At 44.2% G+C, this 25,159-nt stretch overlaps 1 protein-coding gene and 1 long non-coding RNA gene across 16 annotated transcripts in view; one reads left to right on the top strand and one right to left on the bottom strand.

The window, feature by feature from the left end:
• LOC122628873 (RNA binding protein fox-1 homolog 2) overlaps window positions 1-25,159 on the bottom strand; it is a 75,092-nt gene that overhangs the window by 7,696 nt on the left and 42,237 nt on the right. For 9 of the 15 annotated variants that reach the window (XM_043811665.1, XM_043811681.1, XM_043811680.1 and 6 more), the window contains 4 exons: window positions 17,036-17,128; window positions 12,093-12,147; window positions 10,695-10,715; window positions 1,862-2,009 (listed from right to left, as the gene is read on the bottom strand). In XM_043811665.1, coding sequence (XP_043667600.1) covers window positions 1,862-2,009; window positions 10,695-10,715; window positions 12,093-12,147; window positions 17,036-17,128 — 317 coding nt within the window. The remainder of the gene's footprint in view (window positions 1-1,861; window positions 2,010-10,694; window positions 10,716-12,092; window positions 12,148-17,035; window positions 17,129-25,159) is intronic. The other 6 variants (XM_043811670.1, XM_043811671.1, XM_043811675.1 and 3 more) reach the window with 4 other exon arrangements.
• On the top strand, window positions 883-23,379 carry LOC122628886. Its single transcript, XR_006327126.1, has 3 exons — window positions 883-1,220; window positions 11,435-11,443; window positions 23,369-23,379. It is a non-coding gene; the product is annotated as an uncharacterized LOC122628886 (long non-coding RNA).

Here is a 25,159-nt window from a genome sequence, read left to right as displayed (position 1 = left end):
CCGACACCGCGAGATTCGAAATAAATCGGACTCGGGAATGCGCGAGAAAATACGAAGAATTAACTCGAGTCGCTCTTAACGATCGAAGATTAAACAAATAGCTAGGGACGAATAAAAAGTGAAAATTTCTTTGTCGATGCGAAAGTCTTCACCCTTTTCTAGCATCTTTCTCTCTCTCTCTCTCTCTCTCTCTCTCTCTCACCTTCTCCCTCTCTCCAAAGACGAACCAACGTAAGAAAAATAGTACCAAGAGAGAAACAAAAGATAGGACAGAGGGGATGCTTTTCTGCCTACCTTTAGTCAGCTTCCTTTGCGTCGGACTCGTGGGCGTTAAAAATAGTGCTTGAAAAGTGAGAGCACGCGGGAGGCGTACATTCATGGATGCTAGTCCGCACTCGGAAAGAGACCGTCATTAATTTACGCACCTTTTTTTTCCGAACGAAATATAACGATGTCCAAAAAGAAGCACGTTTCGCGGAAATACGTTGGAGGATTTCGGTCGAGGTACCTATATAGTACGAAGAGGCAAGCACGTTTCAATTTTACAATTTACGAGCCCTCCCGTTTTTTCACCGAAGAATTCAAAACGAGCCGACTCGAATAGAAGTACCCTCGTTAAATTCAACGACTGGAGAGAGAGGGGGGAGAGAGGGAGGGGGGGAGGGAAGGATAGATAGATACAGATAGATAGATAGATAGATAGAGAGAGAGAGAGAGAGAGAGAGAGAGAGAGAGAGAAATAAACGAGTGTAAAACTACGCAACTATAAAACTCTATATCTCGCTAGAGATATTTCTTTCGGCTGGCGTCTTTTTGAAATGCGAGGCGTCGAAGGTACGCGATCGAACGATCAGAACTCGGGAATATCGGAACAACAACGCAACAACGACAACATTGGCAATAACAACGCGAAACGGTAACAACACTAAGAACGTCATCGGTAACGACAAACTTTACCGAGCAAGTTGCCTCTCGTCATCCAGTGCTACGAATTACACACGTACACGTCGCTCTCCCGATATGCTGATTCATCGAGGAGCGATTCGTCGTATGTAAGTGGATACATACTTAATACTATATTCGGCGCTCTACAGTCTACTAGATCTATCACGAGCAATGCTTGGTGTTATATGCATAAACAGTGCAGGCACATTCCAAGGGGGTGTGAGATAAACAGAGGTATAACAGAGAGAGATAGATATACACGCGCGCACGCACACGTATATGTATATGTAATATGTACACGCACACACGCACGCAAACACACAAATATAGAGTATATATAGAGAAAGAGAAAGAGAGAGAGAGAGAGAGAGAGAGAGAGAGAGAGAGAGAGAAGCTGTGACACAAACGCAACGATAACTTGGATTCCATTATCCGATGGATTCGTATGGTATCTCGCGTTCGATCCGTTAGACGGGAGCGTTAGAATCACGAATAAAATGATTACTCGATTGAACGAGAAGGTCGAATTAGAAACGTCCCAAGGACGAGGAGAAAGAGAAGAGGATAAATGATCCCGAAGAATTTACCGTTACTTGGTAGGAAAATTTATCGAAGTACGCTTCGTTCGCGCTCTATCGAACATGGGAAAAAAAGATCGCATCGAGATCGGAGGAGATAAGAGAGAAAGAAAAAGGGAAAAGACTCGTGTGCTCGTTTCGTAAGGACGTTTGCACGCTCGGTGGGTGACGAGTAAGAAAAGGATCGAGTTTTCGTAAAATTCGAAGAGAGAGGGAGAGGGAGAGAGAGAGAGAGAGAGAGAGAGAGGAAGCGCGATCTTCAGGAAGAACGGACGATAACGGGGGTAGCGAGCCGGGAAAGGGAAAGGGAAAGGGAAAATCGTGCTTGTTGTCTGTACCTTCGTCTCGCCGCCGCCCTCGGTGTAAGGACGAGCGGAGCAGCTGCGGGAGATGGTGCAACCGCGGCCGCGGCGACCGCCGCAGCCGCGGCTGCCGATGGCACCGCCGCACCCAGCCAGCTCCACGGCATCGCCGGCAACCTGTATCCTGCGTTTTTCCACGTTTTTTCTTCGTTAGTCCTTCGTCTCTATCGCTTTTTCTTTTCCTTCCCTTTTCATCCCTTTCCTAGTCGATCGTTAATCTCCCTTACGCCGACCGTTCGGAAGATTCGATCGATACGCGCGATACGGCGCGTGTCACGGTGTCGATCGTTAGTCGGATACTCGAGACTCTTCTTCCTTTTCCGTTCCATCGATTACCCGTTACGATGTATTTCCCTTTCGCCGATATCTATAATCCTCGGCTTCTTTAATCCTTAATCCCGGTCGACTTAGATTTTTGTCCACTCGTCTCGTGACGTCTAACCGTTCCTATCCAACCGAGTACCTTCGCTCGAGTACGAGAACCTCGCGATTATTCGCGAACTTGCAGACAATACGCTCGCGTTTATCGGGGACGCGGAGAAAGGGAGTCGAAGAGACGCTCGAATTTGGCTCTGTCGAGGTAAACTTGGGGGGCCTTTGGGGGTGGACGCGCGCGTTTCGATACGTAAATCTTAGATCACGTTGTTCTCTCGTTGCTCTAGGGCGACGCGGGCGAATCGATCGAGCGACAAAAATTATTATCCTCGAAGGGTCGACGTGCGCGCGCTTCGTTAGAAATTAATGGTCCATTGGGATCATCGAGGAAACGATTAATTTTCCAACGAGCTCGCTCGTTCGATCCTTAGGCGAGTTCGCGGCGTTCCGATCGATCGCGTTTCGAGAGTTTTCATATTTTACGAAGCCGTACCTCGCGTGTCACCGGATACACGGTAACGCCCGCTTCTATCGCGCTCTCCGTTTCTACACGAGTATTTTCTCGATCGCGTCCTTTAACCGTCTTATCCTCGATCCGAGAAAAGAATTCGGACGGTAATCTTTATTTTCCGCTCTTCCCCCGGGACGGGCGAATAGTAATCGTTGATTCGTCGACGCGCACGCCCGTCCGCCCGTCGGACGAAAGAAAGGATCTCTCGCTTACTTCCGATTCGCTTCTGTTCGTGGATAAGCGCCTCGAGGTGATTCGAATTTCGCGTGCTCTCCGTAATTAAGACCGAAACACTGGCCGCGATATGATCCCATCCGTTGGAGTCCGATAAACGTGTCGTGCTTTACGAGGTGCCGTCTTTTTCGCCTAATTTCCGCCACGGGAGAACTCGCGATACGACTGGAACGTGTATTTCAAGACCTTTTTAAAAAGTTTACGTACCTACACCGCCCGGATATACACACGTACTATCCGATCTTTCTTCGCGATATTTTATTAACGATCTACGATCGACCTCGCTAACGATCGTTCCCGATCGTACCTAGGCCTCGAAGCAATGCGAGAAGCACGAGTCGTTTGTTCCGAAGTTACGATAACGGGGGGGGGGGGGGGGGGAGAGAAAGAGACGAGTCGTCGATAACGACGAAAGGAAATGATCGCGAGAGAGAAGAAGAGGGTTGCCTCGAGTAATTATTATGATCGAATCCAGAGTGCCTAGAGGCTTCGAGACTACGACGGAACCTACGCCGAGAAACGGAGAGAAAGAGAATGGAAGGGCGAGGGGCGGAAGGGGGCGAGAGAAGGCTCGAACGAAGGGGTCTATGCCAAAGAGAGAGAGAGAGACAGGGAGAAGAGAAGGAGAGGTGCGCTTGCTGCCAGGGTTGCTCCGAGCGATCAATAAATGCTGCTGCCAGCATCCACCCCTGCAACCACCTCGCTCTCTCTTCCTTCCTCCTCCTCCCCCGTCCGTCCGTCCGTCTATCCATCTTTGTCCTTTCTCCATAGCCTTCCTTCCATTTCTCTTTCGCTCTTTTTTCTATATGCTTTACCCAGACGCGCTCCTTCTTCCATGGTCGAGCGCCACGAACGAAGAGAGAAAATACTTGACGATCGAACGCGGACGTATGTATTTCTCGTTCGAACGATAATCGATGTCCGTGCCATGCGAATTCTTCAAAGCGAGATGCTAGAGAGAAACTATAGTCGGATAAAAATAAAAGACCCGGACGAACGTGTTACGTACGGAACTCTCGAGTTTCGCAAAAACAAAGACGGAGAGAACGAATTTAACGCGATCTTCTTGAATTTATGCACGATCGTAGGCCGATCCTCGCAAGTGGATCGTGCTTGAAGGAAGGTATAAGAGAAGATCGTTACCGGAGCGAGAGGAACGTTAACCAGAGAAAAAACCACGAAGGAGAACCGAGGTCGAACACGCGCGCGACGCTGACTCGTCCAAAAATAAGACTTCCACCTTGGATCGTAAAGCGCAAGGGGAGATGTTATTGAAACGACGCTTTTACATCCAGGATATATTCCCTATCTCTCTTCGGCTCCGACGATGTGTATAATAACAAGAATTTAAAGACGATCGTCGAAGAAACTACAAGATTTGACGAAACATAAAGAAGTAGTAAAAACGAAGACGTGGAAAAAGCACTTTTTTAAGCACTTTCCTTCGAAACGAGAAGATCTTTTTACCAACACTTTGTTTAATAGGCGAACAAATTAACACGGACCGCGCGCGATCGGCCCCTACGCGGAATCGATCGATCGGCGTCCCACTTTCCGTCCCCCCCCCCTCCATTTCCCACTTCGAGCGAGTCTAAAACGACGCCGTTGTATCAATTAATAGCTCGTCGCGAGCGAAATCGAAGGTGGTACACTTTGTCGAGCATGCAGCAATTTTCGTCGGATGAAAAAATAATTCTCGAGTCTCCGACCAACACACCGTGTCACGCGATTCCATCGATCAACGGATAACGATTAAACGCTTCTCGGAAAAAGTAAAGATCGATAGTAAGTATTAACGAGATCGTGCCGCCATGGCAGCCCGCATGGGAAGAGCTATAATAAGATGATAAGACGAACGGAAAAAGAGAAGAAAAAAGAAAAGGTAGAGATAGATAGATAGATAGATAGATAGATAGAGAGAGAGAGAGAGAGAGAGAGATAGAGAGAGAGAGAGAGAGAGAGAGAGAGAGAGATAAGAGAAAAACATACATTTTCAAGAAAAATAAAGCGATCTCGTAAAAGGAGGCCAGCATGCTTCTCGTTCTCTTTTATCGTGCCGATGAAAGAGAATCGTTACTCCCTTTAAACCTAATAGCAATTAGCCGATATACGATACATACGTATGTACGTATCGGATCAATGGAACGAAGAAAAAAAGAGAGGAGTGAATAAAGAAGAAAAAAAAAAATGCGCGAATATGCACGATAAAAACGTAGATAGGAGAGTAAAGATAGAAAGAAAAAGAAAAAACAAAAAAGAAAGTAAAAGAGAAAGGTCTCGGAAAAAGAAACGGATAGAAAGAAAAAAAGAAGAAGAAGAAACGTAAGATGAAAATGAAGATAATTAGACTACGAAAGAAGAATACAAAAGGAACGAGTACGAAAAAGAACGAGACAGAAAGAGAGGAAAGAGATCGGCCTCAATAAAATCTACTTACATCAGCCTTTCGTAATGTACATACATGTAGGTGCAATTATTGTTAATTGACGTACGACTGCCAGGACGCACGTATCATACGTATGAAATTATAATATAAAAATAATCTAAAAATACGTATCTCTATGTAGTTATCCATCATATGCGTATTCAATCGCAATTAATTCGTAAATCGTCCGATTAATTACGCAATGAATACGAACGATATAATAATGCATATATGCGTGCGTGCATATATGTATACACATATTCTACGATACGTATACAGAGAGATGCGCGTATATACACGTAACGCGTAAGTGCTCGCACGAGCGCGCTCGAGCGAGCAACGAACGCGCGCGCGCTTATATATACGCCTGTCGTTATGTGTATATGTACGCTATATACGTATTTAAATATATATAGATATATATATACACATACGCGTATATATATATATATGTGTGTGTGTGTGTGTCTGTGTCAATGGTGCCTCTACACATATACACGCACACGCGTATACTATATATAGCGTGCGCGCATACAAGTATAGACAAAAATATATTCGCAAAGGATATATCATACGTCTGCAAAGAGATATACGAGACCGCGTACATACATACATATATACATAAGTCATAGGTGAATCTCATATGAAGGCAAGCCAAGGCCACGACATGAGACGTGCAAATTAAAAAAGGTAATAATATTAAAAAAAGAAGCAAGTAAAAAATTCTCTCCCAAAACCGCTCCAACCACAACCAAGCACAACCACAGGCAAGGTACGGGCCTTTGTCAACGAGACAGTCATCAACCAGTGAATATGTGGCGCATTACCGTGATTATATATTGTGTAATAGTAACAATTTAAAAATCTATACAATATACATATATATATGCATGTTGAGAGCGAACGTATTAGATGAATATACATATGTATATCTATGTAGGTACGTACGTACGTATTTATGTACGTATGTGTTATCTACACATACATATATACGTATGAGATGCGAAAAGAGAAGAGCTTGAAGGATGGGAAGGATGATCGATCGGACGAATCGAAAGGAGGAAAAGAACCGCGCGTCGCGTTTCTTACTTTCGTCGCTAAAATTATTCGAGTCGAGCCGCGTCGCGTTTTCGTAGCGATCCCGTGTCGTCTCGGAGTCATCGTCAAAAGTATCGCGATATAGACACGTTTATCCCATACGTACGTCCGAAAGTGGCCGAGAAACGATAAGCGAAGATTTTCTTCGCGCTAATCTCGTAACGAGTATCGAGCTACGAGACGTCTTTTGGAAAGGAGCGAAACGTTGGCGCGCCACGACCGAACGTAACGAAAGATTCGACGTTGGAAGGGAGCTGGAAAGCGGAGGTAGTTTCGGTTGGGAAGCGAGAGAGAAAGAGCCCACGGATCGGGATAACGTTTCGAGGGTCGCTCGTGAGAGGGAACATAGAAAGGCGATGTGGGTTAATGGTAAATACGATAATTAATAAATCATACGAATTATCACATACGAAAATACCTCATGCTTTTACCACTGGACAGAGAGAGCCCTAGACTAAAAGCTACCAGGCGAGATTCTCACAAGGGACTGAGGGTCGGAATGGCGGAAGGAAAGGGGGCGAGTCGAAGAGAACGGTGGCTGGTAATATGTATAAGATGCTTTTCGACATGGATCGATCGTTGGAAGATGCTCGTGTCCTTTTCCTACCATCTCCCTCGCCTCCTCCCCCCTCCCTCTCTCTCTCTCTCTCTCTCTCTCTACTTATCGATCTTTCATCTTCCTATTCGTTTGCTTCTTCGATACGACAGGAGAGACTTCGATGCGATCGAGAAGGAGAGGTCGAGACGAGAGCGGGAGGAGGAAAAGAGAAAAGACGAGGAAGAACGAGGCGAAAGAAAGAGTGAGAGAAGCTACGCGCGGATCGGATCGCGTTCGGTTCGTATATATTTACCCTCCCTCCCCCGTTAATCTAGGCATTCTCGCGCGCTTCCTTTTCCATGCCCGTGTCTGTTTTTTTCTTTTTTATTTTATTTTATTTTATTTTATTTTTTTTTGGTTACTTTGTCGTCAGTGCTGACCTTATTTTTTTAACTCCTTTCGGCCCTGTAACTTCTTCCTCCTCCTCTCGGCTTTTGGTCGACAAGGGCGTACTATTTTCTTCCTCTTCCGATCTCGTCTTTCCCGGGAAGAAATCGGCTAAACGTCGCGCAAATTTTCTTCGACGCCTTCCTCTCTGGCAACGTCGTCCTCTTCTTACGTTCCGTCCGTCAACTTTTTCGTCGTTTATCCTCTTTCCTTTCGTTATCTTTCCCTTTTAATTTCGTTGTCGCAACGGACGAGGGATCGTAAGTGGTTTCTTTTGTTTAAAGAGGAAGAAGCTTCTCGGAGACTTTGGCCACGTATCGTTCGCCATAAAAGAAGTTATTCGAGAATCGTGTGCGTGCGTGCGTGCGTGCCTATTTATTGTACATAGGTAGATGTGTGTCTGTGCATACATATTCGAAATCGGCGTTTGCTAACGAAGAGAGAATGCGTGAGCACGGTAAGAATGCGGGGACTCTCCTCCTCGATGGGTCGAGAGGGACGAAGCGCGTAGAAACGTCCTCGAGAATCGCACGGTAGAAAACGTTAAGCCGGACGTCTCGCGCAAACTGTCTAACGAATTCTTTCCGAGAATACACTCGATGCTTTTTCTTTCGTCTTCGTTTCGAAATCTTTTTCGCTTTGATCGAACCAATCGCTCTAATCGGTGTAGCTTTCCTCCGACAAATCGTCACGTACGTAATAAATACTAGGCGCGGAAACTAAGCGAAAAGAAAAGCCTTCGTAGACGCCCTCGGATCTCCTGAGCGATAAAACGCCCGCTTCCTTGCTTCTCTTTTTCTTTCCGTAAAACGATTTCTCGGTACATCAATCGAAAGTGTGTGTATATATATATATATATATATATATATATATATATATATATAAGTGGGTTTAACTACTTAACCCGCGAAGATAAAAGACAATTTTCGCAGATTCTGCGAAACAAAAGAGAAAAAAAAGGGGAAAGAGCAAAACTTGGAGAAATGGCTCGAGGTGATATCGTCGGCTATAATTGAAAATCATTTCCAATATCACGAATTTTCGCGAAAGAAATTCGTATCTAGGACTGGTGAAAAGCGCTAAAAATTCGTTAGTTCACGCCGCTCGAAGAACGATCCATTCTGATTTTGTTCTTTTTCGAATTTCACAATTTTTCCTTCGTTTCGTCGTCGTTGCTTTCTTTCGCTCTCCTTCAATCTTAAGATTTTTGTCGGCGATTGTGCAAGATGCGTAACCATTTTCCTTCGTAATGTCTCACAAAGACCCATACGTTTCTTGCAGATCCGTTCATCGACTCGCTTCTTATCCGTTTGTTCTTGCACGACGTCGCGTATTCTCTTCGATCGATCGTCCTTGAGTAATTACCTACTTAAAAATAATTTAACCAAGATTCCCGTACACATACCTCTCTCTCTCTCTCCCTCTCACACACTCTCTCTCTCTCTCTCTCTCAAGTTATAGTTAGCTTATCACAATGGAATGCGAGTTCTTTACAATACTCGCTAATAATTCAATGCACTGTATTAACGTAATGCTAGACTAATGCTAAAAAATAACAAATCGCGAACGAAAAGCGACCCTCCGATAAAGTTGGTATATTTTTGCGGTATGATTATCGTTATAAAAAACAAGCAATGATAATTCTCGTTCTCGGTAATCGAAAGTTATTGAGATGAAAAATATTCTCTAGGAAAATGGAAAATTCGTATACCCTGTAGGAAAAAGCGGCTACGACGACGTCTCCGATTTTGGAAAGGCTGAATTTTGGATGAACGTTCGAGCGAACGTCGATCAACGATACGCGTACACGTAAAATGACGTCGTCGTTGCGCCGTTTCGATAACGCGTGTATACGTATAAAAAAATATATATATGTATGCATGTATATATATATATATATACACGCACACACACACCCATCATCCGCGTTCTTAAAGAGTACCTATTTAAAAAATGGCATTGCTACGATTAGAAAAATACCCTGTTACAATATCGTTCACGTATAAGGAGCTTCCTAAAATCTTGGCGGATCGCGCAAAGATCGATAAAGATTGTTTAATTATAAAAAAGAGTATTTTTGGTTTTCCTTAAACCGACTAGCGACTAAGAACAGAAAGATATTATCGCACGGTTGTACTTTCTTTTCTTCTCGATAGAAACGTCTCGTTAATCCGCCTTTAATCGCTGACCGTTTTAAACGCCGCTCTTACGCATCGCGTCTTGAACCCACGCTCGTTTACCATCGTAATGACTCTTTTAAGAAAAATATGCGAGAAGAGAAATCGGATAAAAGATGGAGTTAGAATCTATCGTACGTCCAAGCGTATGTCCAACGGGACATACACCCGAGAAAGAATCGATCGCAACCAAGTACTGCGCGAGTACGGATACACGTACGTAGGCTCGAAAAGAGAACGAGAAACTAAAGAAAAACAAAAAAAAAAAAGAAAAGAAAAAAAGAGAGCAAGAAGGGCGAGACGCGATAAGAGAAAAAAGCCGATCGAGCCGAGGACCGGTCGGTGTTTTTCCTTTTTTCCTTCGTTTCTTGTACCTTTCTCCCCGTCATCGAGGTAATACGAAATCATCGATAAAAAAGACATATGCCCTGCGCTGCGGATTATCGCTACGTTTCTACCGCAAAAAAGTCGACGAAGAAAAAACAAGTAAGTACGTTTTGCCCCTATTTTCCTCTCTCTGGCTTTTATCTATAACATATTCGTGGCTGTTTTTTTTGGCTTGGTCGTGGTATGTGGCGGCTCTGTGTTGCAAACTTTTCTCTTCCCTCCGATCGATATACATATCTTTTTCTTTCTTTCCCGTTTAGCGATACGAAGAAAATTTATGTATCGTTTCAAGATTCATATTGTCTTTCGCGGTTGCGTCTTTTCGGTCACTTGGTCGCGCGAGAAGATTTTTTCTTATTTCTGTTTTGTGCGTGCGTGTGCGTGTACGTGTACGTGTGTGTGTGTGTGTGTGTGTGTGTGTGGGTGGGTGGGTGTACGTGTAGGCGTGTTTCGTTTTTCGAGTCGTTTTCTACACCGTTCTTTCGTCGTCTCATTAGCGTCGTTGCCTTGTCTTTTTTTGTCTATAGGTCGCCTTCACGAAAATCCGTGGCAATTTTCACGGATCTCGTAGTAGAGAATCAGCAGTGCCGACTCGGGCACGTCGTGGATGCACCTACCCTCTGGCCACTGTACGCAAACTGCAACAGAAAAAAGTTTATCTCCTTTTATTTTCTTTCTCGCTCGTCCTTTACGACTGACGTGACTTTACGAGTCAACGTTTGCGCGTTCGACGCGTTCGACGTATTCGACACGTTCGACGTATTCGACGTATCGGATCGATTAATTGCCATCGAATTCGAGGCAATTTCGAGATCGCGAGGACGCGCCGCGCCGGAAGCTGTCGCCGCGTTGGAAAGCGTAGCAACGGCGAAAGCTCTCGCTTCGACGCGTGGAGGTCGAAGCCGTTCGAGATAATCGTAGCCCTCGATTGATCGTACTATCGCGTGACCCCTAGCCTTCCGTATCTCTCGGCAAAACGACTCGCGACGGCGAAACGGAAGGTGGCGAATTATACGAGTTTTCCGTTTCCTTTTGAACGAATTTCTGACGGCCTCGACGTCGACGACGAGCGATTTTCTACGAGCTCTTCCCTCCTTCCTTTCTTCCTTTCCTATAGGACTGAAACGGGATTGGACCACACGAGAAGGGCCGGTTTAAAGTTATCGCGTCGCGGTGGATCTTGGCGAAAGAGCGAGAAAGGGCGAACTACGAGTTTCGACGTCGAAAGCACGTAGTACGAGCTTCATCCGGAACGTAGAGGAACCGGTGAAAGCGCGAGCTCTCGATCTCTCCTTCGCACGCGCCTTACGAGGGAAGCGGTTCGATCGATAAATTGGACGAATGGTACTATAATTAGATGCGCGCGGTCCTTTTACGACATCCCCGGTTGCCTTCCTATTCCCTAGAGACCTTACGAGGAGAGAAATAGACGCGACCGATGGCCCGATAGAGAAGGTACCCGAGAGATAATAAAATTAGCAGCCATCGATCGATCGTCGCGCGAGTACCGCTCGTACGCTTGGCGTACCTCTTCCCGAGTACGGAAAAGGAAACTTCCCTTCGATTCGATCGGGATACCCTTTATAGGGATACCCCTCCGGGTCCGCGGATAAATTTCTGTTTCCTCGAACTTGGTCCCGGCTGGAACGACCACGATCGTAATATAATCGTCCGATTTTGGAGTCGAGCGCGCGTGCACGAGGAATTGAGAGCGACGTCCGAAGCAAAAGGCCGGGAAATTCGACGCAAGTACGCGCCGATAATTTTTTCTTTTCGAAGAACGAACGATCGAACTTCTATCGCGAATGGAAAAACGCGTCTATACGTCGTCGAACGAGATTATAATTAAACGGCGACACGTACGAATGAAGAAACACTTGGCAGTGCGACGTCAATGCGATCGTTTAATTATTTATAACGCTGATTAACCTTGCGAGTCGCGTTACGTTCGCAGAGAGTACGATGAAGCTTGGTATTTATCGTGACGTATATTTGTTTACGTAGTTTTGACCTACCGTTGGGTACCGTCGGTGGCTTTTTCGTCTGCACCCTCGCCGTTGCATTGTTCACCTGTCGGGATATAAAAGATCGCATTAGAAATGTTCTTAACCCTTTAGCGGGAGGGTAAGCGATTTCGACTCGCGCGCACCTCGCTGGACTAGAAAACTCTATCCGACGTTGGAAAGAGCCGAGGCATCGTCGTCGACATTTTTTCAACGGGCGCGCACGAGTCGAATATACATAAGGAGAGAACGCGTTCGATCGATGCACAAAATCGTAACGAGTTCCTTCGACGTTAATCGCCCGGGCGGGCTTTAACGGCGATTCTCTTAGCCTTTTTTCTCGCGACCTTTGCGAAAAGCGATGGACGGATCAATGTGCATCGATCCGAGTTCGAACGACATAAAACCGATATCCTTCGGTCGCGCGTCGAGTCTCTCTCTCTCTCTCGAGGGACGAGAGAGAAATCAAATTCTAACGAGAAAGTTGAAACTGCCCAACGTTTCGCCCGACTTTATATCCTCGACGCGCGCCGACCGACGCGACGCGACGCGAAGCTCTTTCCTTGAATTCAGACAACGGATTATTCTTTCTTCTTATTTCCAAAACGATCTCGAAGATAAAGCGTCCTCCTTGTCGCTTACCGCGCAAAATCTGATTTCAAGGTAACGTTACATTGGCATCGGGAATACGCAGAGAACCTGCAACGAAAAGAACCTCTCTTAACCGAATTTCCGACATCGAAAACGTGTGTCCAGGGGCATACGTGCCCGCAGCAGAGCTTCGCGTTTCTTCCACCTTTCTCGAAGAGATAACAGAAAAACGACTCTGATCTTGCATACGTCGACGCGAGTATAAATTACTCGGGGGGAAGAGAAAAAGAAAAAAAAGAAAAAAAAAAAAAGACAAAAAGGAAAAAAAAGGAGAAACGAGAAGATTCGTCCGGTCCAAGGATACGCTCCTCGGTCGGAAAATCTGCGATCGTCGAATCTAATGTTCGATCGAAAGAGACGTCGCGTTGAAAAGCCTCGAAAATAATGATGGCGTTGTCGTTGGTGAAGCTTCGTTCGAGCAGAAGTAAAAGGCCGTGACTCGAAAACGTTAAAGGCGAACACATTAAATTCGAACGATTCGAAGAGAAGCGACAATTTTCGATCTAAGATATTCGAGCGGAACGAGTGCCGCGATACGCGTGACGTACGACGTATGAAAGAGACGAGCTTCGTCCCGCTCGTTGGTCCGATCGTCGCATCGAGACGTTTTCGAACGCTTGGGCGAAAGGAGATCGCGAAATCGCAAAGGGTCTTTAACGCGTTTAAATCTATATAACGGGAGGAAGCAGAAGTCGATCGCGATGAAAATAATGGGGCGGCCGATTTCGAATCTCGTTAAGGGTACTTTGGTAAATTTCCTGATCCAAAACTAACCCCGCCGCGGCCTTCCTCGTTGAAACGAGGGAGGAGCACGAGAGAGCGCGAGACCTCCGGCCGAATTTGACTTGCTAAGTAAGAAAACTCGAGCTTCGTTGAGGTCGAACGACGACGTTACCTGCTAACGTATTCATCGTCGATGCCGGAAGCCGATCTATGTATGCATTTACGAACCGGTCTACGCTCGTCCTCCCTTACGGCTTTTTTCTTATTCGCCGAATAACGACGTTCGTTTCCTCGAATTTCTAACGGAACGTACAAGATAAATCGCACGTCGCACGTTACGATACGAAAATGGAGAAACAGCGTTTTTACCCGCGTACCCGCTCGGTTGCACCTACGAAACCGACGAACGAGCGCCGATAACGAACTACGATACGAACTACGACCCTCCACGTACCATCTACGTGCCCCGCCTGGCGTTCTCGAGGCGACACACGCGACCGATCTCCCAACGACCGTTCTCTTCCCTCGTCCCTACGAAAGGATCCGTCGTCGCGTTTAATCGTCGATCTCTCCTTTGCCAAGCGTTCGAGAGTATTCGAACGAATCGATCGGCACCCGTACCTTGTTCCAACGAATCGAATGCTATGAAAATATCAAAACGAAAAAAAAGAAGAAAGAAAAAAGAAACAAAACGAAAAAAAAGAAAAGACAAGAAGAGACGCGTCGTTTTTTTCTTTTTCTTTTTTTTTTTTTGCGGAAAAGTGAAGGTGAAAAGAAAGTATCGTGTATCTGTCAAAGAAAAACACGTGCACGTGGCGTTGCTTCGAAGAAGTCGACCGTTCGATGTACGTACAATTTTGGCCTTATCTATCGACGCGCGAGAGAGCGGCCAAGTGCGAGCTTATTATTGATGTTTTTGTTCGTTCGTTTGTTTTTTTCTTTTTTTTCCTTATCGTTACTCTCGTTCGTCTCTTCTATCGTATTTTATCGTCTGCGATAAGTTTTTCGAGATTTCGTAAAGTTTTCGTATTGTTCCTTACCTTTTTGGACACTTTGCGAGGTTTGATTTTTCAGTAGCCTCCTCAGTGTCCTCGACCGGCGTTCGCCCATTACTCTATTTCTCGATCGATCTATCCTAATACTGCGATCGAACGCGATCGATTTGTCTCATTTTATCTCTAGTTCGATCTCTTTCTCTCTCTCTCTCTCTCTCTCTCTCTCTCTAACTCGCTTTTTCTCTCAAATCTCGCATTTTAATTTTTCTCTTTATTCTTTCCCATCTTTGTTCGTTTCTTTTCTCAAGAGATCTGCGTAAGACATAATATTTTTGATTTTTTCTTCGAATGAGATGAATCTTTTTCATCGGTTTATTCGTTAAATTTTCTTAAACCGTTGCGCTTCCACCCCTTCAACGTCGTCGTAAGTTTCACTTCATCGGCGATACGACCAACGTGGACGTGATAACCGTGGACGTAACAATCGTGAAACCGATTTCGTTATTGGCGCACATAATGCCCATTCTCGACCGACGATAAAGTTTAAAGGTCTAACGGAAATCGTCCACTTTGGCGGATTGCCCTATAAAATATTCTCCATTCTCGATATACGTGAACGTCGGAGATACCGATTCGTACGAATAGAGATAACGAATGAGATTCGTCCTTCGAACGTAATCAACGTCGCGGATATATTGAGATCGCTATCGAAGGGACACAACTGCGTTCGCGCGAATAATTTGAGACGAATAAGGGCGTGAGCGAGCGAGCGAGCGAGAGAGAGAGAGAGAGAGAGAGAGAGAGAGAGAGAGAAGAGGAGCAACGTGCTCCTCAGGCACCAACGATTAACTTCGATCGGGTCGTTCCATCGATCGAAACCGCCGTTGTTTGATATTAACGCAACGATAGAACGTAGTTTACCTCCTACATCCACTCCGTGGTCTACCACGTAGCGAGCGATGACAAGCATCCGCTTGGTTTCGCGATCAAAGCTCGACGAACGTCGTCGGATCGCGCAATATTCGTCCCTCCCTCCCTCCCTCCCTCCCTCCCTCTCTCTCTCTCTCTCTCTCTCTCTCTCTCTCTGCTTCTCTCAACCTTCTCCGCCTCTTCCTTTATCAATCATACGAGTTTACGAACGTTTCGCAAATCGGTATCTCGCGCGTTCGCTCTTTGCCCTCGACGGAATTTGAACCATGTACGGAGATCGAGGATTAAAATTATCGAGACCCTTGAAAATAGTAGCGTTTAAACGATCCTTCGATAGACGAATAGCTCGAATCCGATTTCCCCCGTGGAAAATGGTATTCGAGATGGCAATACGAAATTCGGACTTTAGAAAGTTAATCGGAGTTCGAGGAAAGCAACGATAAACGTTTAATATTTAAAAACTATACTGATAGTACTCGCGATATATTACCGCGTGTTCGCGCTTAGAGAGCTCGTTTCTCTATTTTTTGCACGCTCTCGCGCATCCTATATTTTTTTCGAATCGCAAGCTACAACTTCGTCGTCCGTTGTTAGCTCCTTATGAAACTTGTCTCTCTTTTCCGAAAAACCACAAAATTGCATCTCGCGTAGATCGCAAACTCCGTCGAAAGTATTTCGAAAACGACGAGATGACTTTCAAGAGGAACCGTTCGTCGTCGAGATAACGAGAACGTATTCTCTCGAAAGCGTATTCGTCGTATCGAAAATTGCAACTTGGTACGCTCTAACGTGCCTTCTAAATCGTCTTAAAAATTATCTTTTACGACTAGAAAAACTATTCGCGAGCGTCCTTTGAGTTTACAAAAATTCTAAAATGTTATACGGCAAGGACGATCGCGAATGAGGAAAGAACGAAAACGATCGTTCTTTTCCTACGATCCCTTTCGTTCCTTACCTCTTTCTTCTATCATCATTCTTTCTCTTTCATTCTTTCTTTCTCTCCTCCACTCTCACTCTCTCTCTCTCTCTCTCTCTCTCGCGCGCTCTTTCTCTCTGTCTTTCTCACTTCTTTCTTTCTATACCTCACACTCACGACACTCGTATCGCATCGAATGATTGGCAAAAATCGAATCACGATCGATTCGACTACGTAGACGAGGAAAGCGGTTTTTGTTTGAAAGAAAAAGATAAAAAGAAAAAAGGAAAGAAGATAAGGAAAATCATTCGACGCGATTTTGAGATAAAAAAGAAAAAACGGCAAAAACGATCGTAGACGATCGAGTTTCTCATTTTTTCTTGACGCACTGGAAAACGCGCGGAACGTTCGAATCTGTAGAACGCGATAAACGCGCGCTTTCCGGCGTCTCTCGGTTCCTGAAAACAAAGATACACTTTATGCCAAATTCGAAGGCGATACGCGTACGAATATATGCACGTATATAAATGTATACTTATATGATTATATATAGATACATATATATATATGTTTGTGTGTATATATATATGTATTTCGAGTGTTTGTGCGCGTGTAATATATATATATATATGTGTGTACATATGTGTATATATACATATATATATATATATATATTATAATGTAGATATAAAATTTTCTGTATGTATGTATTGTATAAGTATAAGAAAGTTCATGCACACCTCAATCTTTCTGCCCTCAACCACGGTGCCGTGTAGCCTCTCACGTGCCCGGTCCGCGTCAGCACTATTTGCGAATGTTACAAAACCGAATCCCTGCATGCAAGGACAGACAAAACAACATGCATTAAACTCAACTTACAGACTGCCAGCGCTTCGCAAGTAGCCGACTGGCTGGCTCGACATTTCGCACTTTCGCGTATCCTCCGTGCGCATACACGCGCGCATCTCTATCTCGTAAAGGGACTTTCAATTTTCGCGCAAGTACGCATCGATTTGCTCGAAGATACTCAAAGATCGAAATGTCGAAATACCAGCGGAGATCTGCGAGCGCCTCATACTGCTTACGGAGACGCACCAAACAACGTGCAACAAATAAGTAAATGTAAAATTATGGTAAAATCATGGTCATGGTCACATTAATCATCTCATTGTCATATCATACCATATCATATAATCATATCGTATCGTGTCATGTCATTGTGATAATCGTCATATCGTTCGAGTAACAGATACTTCCTTGTACCGAGCGGGGGTGCGTATACCAGAGAGAGAAATAATAAAAACGAAGAAAACGAAAGGGGAAAAAAAAGAAATGAAACAAAAAAAAATTGCGAGGCAAAGATGGGTCATCACCAGGACGATAATCGTTGGACGATGATCTAGGCAGAAGCTGCCAGGAAAAGAACGGAGATGCTGGCAAACGGCGCGCTCGAAGGTGTACTTTACATCGTGTCGTGTGTGTGCTCTAGGTTCGATCGATCGATCCTAATAATATGTAACTATATATCGAACGATAAGAAAAATCGATCTCGACACGCTCGCACCGCGATCGTAAATGGGTCGGGCGAAGCAACGAGAGATCGATCTTTGGTTTTTCTAATTTCCTTATCTCGACCTTATCTCGAGGAAGGAGAGAAAAAGTAAAAAGAAGGAGGAAAGAAGGGACAAAGAATAAAGTCGATAAATTCCTTTTTCCTATAAAGTTGGACGTGGGTTGGACGTCGAAAACGGAAAAGTCTTTTCGCGCTTGTAGCTTTAAACGGAGATAGGAGCGGCTGATCCTACCGAACGTTTGCCTTCTTCCCACGGGAATGGAACACGGCGCAGGAGAAGAGGTGGAGAGAGAGAGAGAGAGAAGAGGGGGAGAGTCCGAGATAATCGACTTTCCTCCTCGTAATTGCCGCACCGATATCGCGAGATGCTCGCTCCTGCTTTCGACGAATCTTATTAAGTCCAACGAATCGAGACGCAGCTTCTCTCTCTCTCTCTCTCTCTCCCTCTCTATCCATCTCCGAGACGAACGGACGGCGGGGTTGCGCAAAGTAATTCCACGGATCGGAGAGATGGCGCGAAAAAGGAATAAGAAGGACGATGGTAGGTAAAACGTTAAAAGTCACCTTGACCGGCATCTCGCGAAACCGATAATAATCGATATTTTTGAACGTCGAAACGGTGGCGCGTCGTGACGACGTCACGACGTTCGCGCTTCGTGATCGCATACTTTACATATTCCATGCATAATAAACGAGCTCGCTTTTTCTCACGCCTATCCCGCGTCTCCGATGTAGTAACAATTTCCCGAGAATTTAGACAAAGTTGCCTTCGACTTTTCCTTCCTTGTCTCTGTACGTGAAAATTTTGAGCGATCTTTCAAAGGGACGAGTCGAAGGAAAATAATGACAATTCCGCGTAGCTCTTTCAACGGAAATTTACACGGACATCGTATTCGCGCGGACCCTCTTGTCGTGCTTCGCCATCGCCTTAATGTCGGACCTTTTTTCACGGCTATTTTCAGCCCCTGCTGCGACCAGCGAGATAAAGCCTTTCTCTTTCTCTTTCTCTCTTTCCCTTCTTCTAGGCAGCCGCATTTTGTACGTCAAGAGGTAGAAAAGCTAGGAGCTCTCGTGACGGGAGATCGAGCGCGATTCGAGAACCTCCTTTAAAGGTCTTATCGGTCTTTGGAAAATTGCGGCTCGTGGTGGGTGGTACCGGCATATCCTTGAGAAAATCCAAGAGAAAATCAATCTACGGCGCTTCTTCGGCACGCTCCACTCTCCGAACGATTAGACCTCGAACCGTTGACCGACTCGGTCGGCTCGAGCGCGATCTCTTTTAAAGCGCGCGTTAACGACGCTTCGGAAAAAGTCGGAAAGGAGCGATACGCGCGTCTCGATTATTATTATTATTATTATTATTATTATTATTATTATTATTATTCCGGAGATCGTCATCTCGCACGGCATCTCGCGCACCCGCGCACGTCGTCCTATGAATTTTTTATCACTCCCCGTACCGTGCGTGCGGCAAACTTTGATAAATATTTCCTCGGACCGTGCGACGACGACGGCCATCTGATTCGAGAGCGTGGCCTCGCAATAAATAATAACGACGCGAAGGCGTTGCGACGAGAGGTAGGAAAAACGGGGAAACGGAGAGAGAGGGGGGGAAGAGAGAGGCCGAGGAGATTCTTCTCGCGGTAAAAGAAGAGAAAAAATGAGAAAAGAAAAGAAGAGAAAAGACAAAAAAAAAAGAAAAAAAGAAAGAAAAAAGAAAAATAGTCGAGAAAACGTACGCGATCGCCGCACCCGCGAGTATTAACCGTCGATACGAATATGCGGGCCGAGGCGCGAGTTTCGCTCGATCGTATCGCTCCTTTTCTCAGAGCCAATTCCGCGATAAAATCAAAGGAACGTGGAATTTTAAACGTACTCCTAATCTCGCCCACCTTTCTTTTTCCCTTAGAAAAGATCGAAACGTTCGAGAATAAGACGTATCCGCGCGTCTATAAGCACGTAATACCCGTTTATAGTAATAACGCTTGCAAAGGGGATACGAGGTTTCTTTTTTTCGCGGAAAAAAGGGACTCTATCGTTGGATCGTCCGCAGTCGTTCTCGAGACGATTAATTGCTACCTCAACCGTGATCGATTACCAGACGTTTTCTCCAGCAAAGTGGAAAAGGTCCGACTACAGATCAGGCACAGCAATTCTCTCCTTCTCAAGCCCCCGCCATTCTACTGCACGTTATACATATACGTAGATACGTTCGAATGTAACAATCGCTGAGATATATGTATTATATACGTGATTATACATAAAGACTACCGCATATTAAATGAAATTAATCAATGTTACAACAACGATTTTTTTCTCTATCGTCGCCGGACATACGGGCTCTCATTGCCTCACTACTAACGAATTCATTCCGTTTAAAAGAAGAAAGCGAATAGTTACACGCATGTGGTAAATATGACTGCTCATGCAAGCTCGGGTGAAACGATAAATAAGTACGTACGTACGTAAGTAAGTAAGTAATTAAGTAAGTAAGTAGGTAGGTAGGTAAGTGAGTGAGTGAGTAATAAAGTAACGATAAAGTAACGATGTTGTTGTAATAATAATAATAGTAATAATGTAGTAGTAATAATAATAATAATAATAATAATAATAATAATAATAATAATAATAATACTGGTAAGAAAAGAGAAACAAATGTCGACACATCCGGCGTGCAGGTACTCCAAGTATTCGTCAAAGTTCATCCTCCTACGTAAGTTGAGGAAAAAAAGCGAGATAGCGATAATAAAAGATAAAAAATGTGAAAGAAAAAAAATGAAGAGAAGGGAGAAAAAATTAAGGTGGAATAAAAGAAGAATAGGTACAAAGAGCGTAATAAATTTATAACCAGAGAGCGAAAATATTGCACTTGCACATTGCGGCATATATATCTGTTGCATCGGTGCCCGAGATAGGAGGAAAAGGTCTCGGCATTCGTAACGCAATACAACAAAGTACCAACGTTGATAAACATTCCTTATCGACCGAGCGAATGATCAGCGGCTGCGATCGTACGGATTACGACGCGTATCATATCGCGGAAAAAGGGACGTCGTAGTACGTCTTTGTTTTTTCCTTTCTTTCGCTCGATATTCTTATATCCTGCGATAGAACGATCGTAAACAGTGTCCATCGACGACGCGCGCGTGGCCGATGCCAAACGATCGCAAATACACACACATATATATATATATATATACACACGTATGCCCAGGTATACGCGTACACCGGGGCCGTGTGAAAAGAGTAGCGATGACGATTACTTACAATTGGATTAATCGTTGATTAATCTGGAGAGCCATTATATTTACTGTTATTATTACTATCATCATAATTACGATTATTATTACTGTTATTGTCACAATTACTACAACTACTACCAGCATCAACGAAGCCAACGACCAGAGTGACTCGGAATCGCGAACGCTCGTTGTTATCGATCAGCCCCCGCTACTACAAAAATCTTCTATTATTTCTCTTCGTTCAACCTCCCCCGCTCTTTCTTTCTCTCAATCTCGCTCTCACTCACTCGTTTTCTCTCTCTCCCTCTCTCCCTCTCTCTCTCTCTCTCTCTCTCTCTCTCTCTCTCTCTCTCTCTCTGCGTAAGAAACCTTATTCGGCGCGATTAACTTTGAATAGAAATTAAACGGAAAAAGAAACGAATCGAGCGAGCGAACAAATTTCTTTTTTCGAGAGAGACGCGCGTGTGCGTATGCGTGTCCGAGCATCCCGTATATCCGCGCTTACACGTAAGAGCGTGGCGAATAACAATAATTACCCAATTAATTAACAGTGAGGTGCGAAACATAGCAAGACAGAATAAAAAGATATTAACACTACTTTCGCGTCGACCGGGTGTGTGAGCGTGTGCGTGTGTTTCAGAAGAGACAACTATATTCAATGAACAATCAAGTCAAACAATTAATCAACCGTGTTGTTATGTAAGTATAGATATTATATGCGCTATACAGTGAGTGCTAACACGGCAGGAGAATTTTTGGGAAATGAAAAGTGGACGGGAAAGGGGATAGTGAAAGAGCTTGAAACGTCGATGTGCTTTCTCGTTGAAAAGAAAATCCAATATTTTCTCTCTTTTCTTTTTCCCTTGGTCGGGGCGCGATCGTCGAACCATTATCGTCGAAACGTATCAAAGAAGAAGGAAACGACGAAGAAAAGGAAAAGAATTTCGCGGACGTTGAAAAGTACGCGCCCGTGTTTCTTCTCTTTTATTTATTTATTTATTTTTTTTTCTTTTATCTCTTTCTCTCTTATTATCGCTTTTTTTACCAGGTCGAAAAACAAAGCCTACCAGCGCGACGCGAGATAACGAAGAGGAGCGCTCGGATCCTTTGGTACGATCGCGCGAACAATTCCCGTTACGTTCGATCGTTACTCTCCGACCTTTCGCGAATCTGCGCACGGCTCTCTTTTAAAGGACGGATAATAAAAAAATATGGAAGGAGTATTTTCGTTCGAAAAGTGGATGAGTAGAAAGAGCAGGAAATTGAAAAGTACTCGAAGTAGTGTGACCGAAGCTGCCAAACAACGATATAAAAGCGCACAAAACAATACGAGAGATTCAAGATTATATATTAGTGTATGTCTGTATATACACATACACGAAAGGGAGAGAGAGAAAGAGAGAGAGAGAGAGAGGAGGGAAGGAGAATCGAAAGCGAGGAAAGAAGAAAGACTAACGAGATCAAAAGTATCAATTTCTTCGTGGATGGTGCACGAGAGATTTCCCTTTTTCCTTTCCTCCTTTCCTTCATCTGTCTTACTCTCTCTCTCTCTCTCTCTCTCTCTCTCGCCCTCCCTCTCTTCGTGTCCGTTCTCCTATACTCTTTCTTTCTTTCCTTTAATAAACAGTGTCCTACAGGATAATAATGTGTGTCGAATGAGGGAAATTCAGAGTTTCGAGAACATTCTTTTTGGCCGTTTCCTCGAGTTTCATGGACGCGGTTATTAAGTGGCAACAACAACGTTTTTCAAGATCGGACGAGGATCCAAGTGAAGAAGACGTAGCCGGACGAGCCTTTCGAAGGAGAGGATTCGAGAGAATATAAAATGCGATCCGCCGAACGACGGTAAAATCGAAAGCAGCGTTCTCTATTCTAAGACACATACGTGATCATAAAAAAAAAGAAAAAAGAAAAAAAGAAAAAAGAAAGAAAAAGAAAAAAAAAGAAAAAGAGAAAGAAAAGGAAAAGAAAAAAAAAATATGGGGGGAAAAAAGTAAAAGCATTGGCCTCTCGTTATACCTTCCACTCACCTATAAAAAAGCGTGCGACTACTATTTACATATAATAATAGTAATAATATAATAATAATGATTGTAACAGTCAGATATAGAGATACCTTTCGTATTATAACGTGTATATGCGCACATATCTATGCGACGGGTATAGTGCGCGTGTAAATATATATATATATATATACATATATATATATAAAATGTGTATATATGTGTATATATATGTATGTATATAAATATACATAGCACACACACACACACACACACATGAGTTTTGCTAAATGCAGTATATTATATATGTACGTATCATGCTGGTCACGTTGCAAGTGGATTAGTCGAGGCTCGGCGATCGCGATGGAAAAGGAAAAGAAAAAAATATGGAGCGAGGAAATTGAAAAATTGAAACAGTTGGTCGATCCGCATTTGGAAACGAAGATATTACTGTTCTCTGTCGTCTACTTATTTTCTCTCGTCCTTCGTACTTTGGATCCAACGACAATTTCTCGAAACTCGTAAGGATCGGGCTCGAGAATATCGGATTTTGTGCATTCGGAGAATAGAATTGGTAACAGAGGTGCGACAAAGTTTCATCAAATCAAATGGGCAGCATCTCCCGAGAATTTTTCCTTCGCGAGCGGAAGTAACGCTCGACCGGAATCGCCATACGTCCGTAATAACTCGTTCGAAAGTCATTGCAGTTTCGAAAAGTTCCGATACGTTCAGCGTACTCGTCGTACGTCTTTTTCGTTTTTTACTTTTTTTGTACCTTTCGAGCGAGCGTGTCGTACGAGGCGCTACGATCGATTCTATCGAGTATAACCAATGGGAACTAAATAACGATAAAATGCGGAAGGCTAGCTAGTAAAAATGCAACAGCTCGTCTAACAACTACGAGAGAACTAACGCCATTGGTTATATACTACATATGTATATATATATATATATGTGTGTGTGTGTTTGTGTACATATATATATATATATGTACATACGCGTGCGTGTCGCGTCACCGGAGCACATACGCGAAATCGAGAGGGCAAGCGCGACGGAACGGCTCTCCTCTCCGCGTTCTTTTTCCCCGTTCCTTCTCCGATTCGATTCGAAAGAAACGAAAACAAATAAAAAGGGCGATTCTCTCGGACTCGCCTTGGATCTCGTCGCGCTTGCTCTCTATGCTCTTTTCCTCTTCGGAATTACGTTTATATATGAATATTTGTTTTCAAAATGCTGCGCTTCATTAGGGATGCCACATTCCATTTACATTGACGAAGCTTTCGAAAAAAATGTCCTTCTTTCTCTTTCTCCTTCCCTCACTCTTGGCGCACGCACACAGAAACACGCAAACAGCCAAGCACACCCGCAAACGTACGATCTTTCTGTCTCTCCCTCTCTTTCTCGCTACCTTTCGTACTCGTGTAAACTCTGACACTCTTAAAAATATAGATGCGTTATTCTGCGAGCCTTTGTAAAATGCAAGAGAATGACTCTAATAGCGATCAAGGATAAAACGTTACAGATACCCAAGTTTACAACCAATTTCAAAGTTCGTCAAAAATCGTGCGGTTTACAAAGGCGATAGAAATATAAATGGTTAAAATACGTAAAAATATATATCGTAGGATGCGATGGCAACGCTCTCTTAATGATAAATCGAAAGAAATATAGATACCGTTTGAATGGATTACAACAAGCGATCGTCGCTATCGTCGTCTCGAAAGTGGAAAGCCGAAATCGGTCCGAAAGAGGAAACGAAAGATTTCTCCGTGAGTACGTGGAGAAGGATCGAGCGGGAAGATAAGGGCGGACCGGTTGCACGGGAATTTAATTAATCTCCCCACCGCCCGAGAGAACTTCCTGAGAGAGGCGGAACGTGGAAGTGGACCACTTTGCGTTCAATATTCGCTTCGGTGATTGGTCGTTACGAGTACGGACGTACCCCGCTTTCGGACTTCCTGTTCGAGATCGTCGCGCCCGTTGCTCCGACGGAAGCTTATTCGAGCGTTACTCGGCTCTTTAATCTACGGCTAATAAGTATGATTG

Source organism: Vespula pensylvanica, chromosome 4, assembly GCF_014466175.1.
Source record: "Vespula pensylvanica isolate Volc-1 chromosome 4, ASM1446617v1, whole genome shotgun sequence".
Classification (NCBI taxonomy): domain Eukaryota; kingdom Metazoa; phylum Arthropoda; class Insecta; order Hymenoptera; family Vespidae; genus Vespula; species Vespula pensylvanica.
The sequence above is the reverse complement of the archived record's forward strand: the minus strand, read 5'-3'. Positions and strand labels throughout refer to the sequence as shown.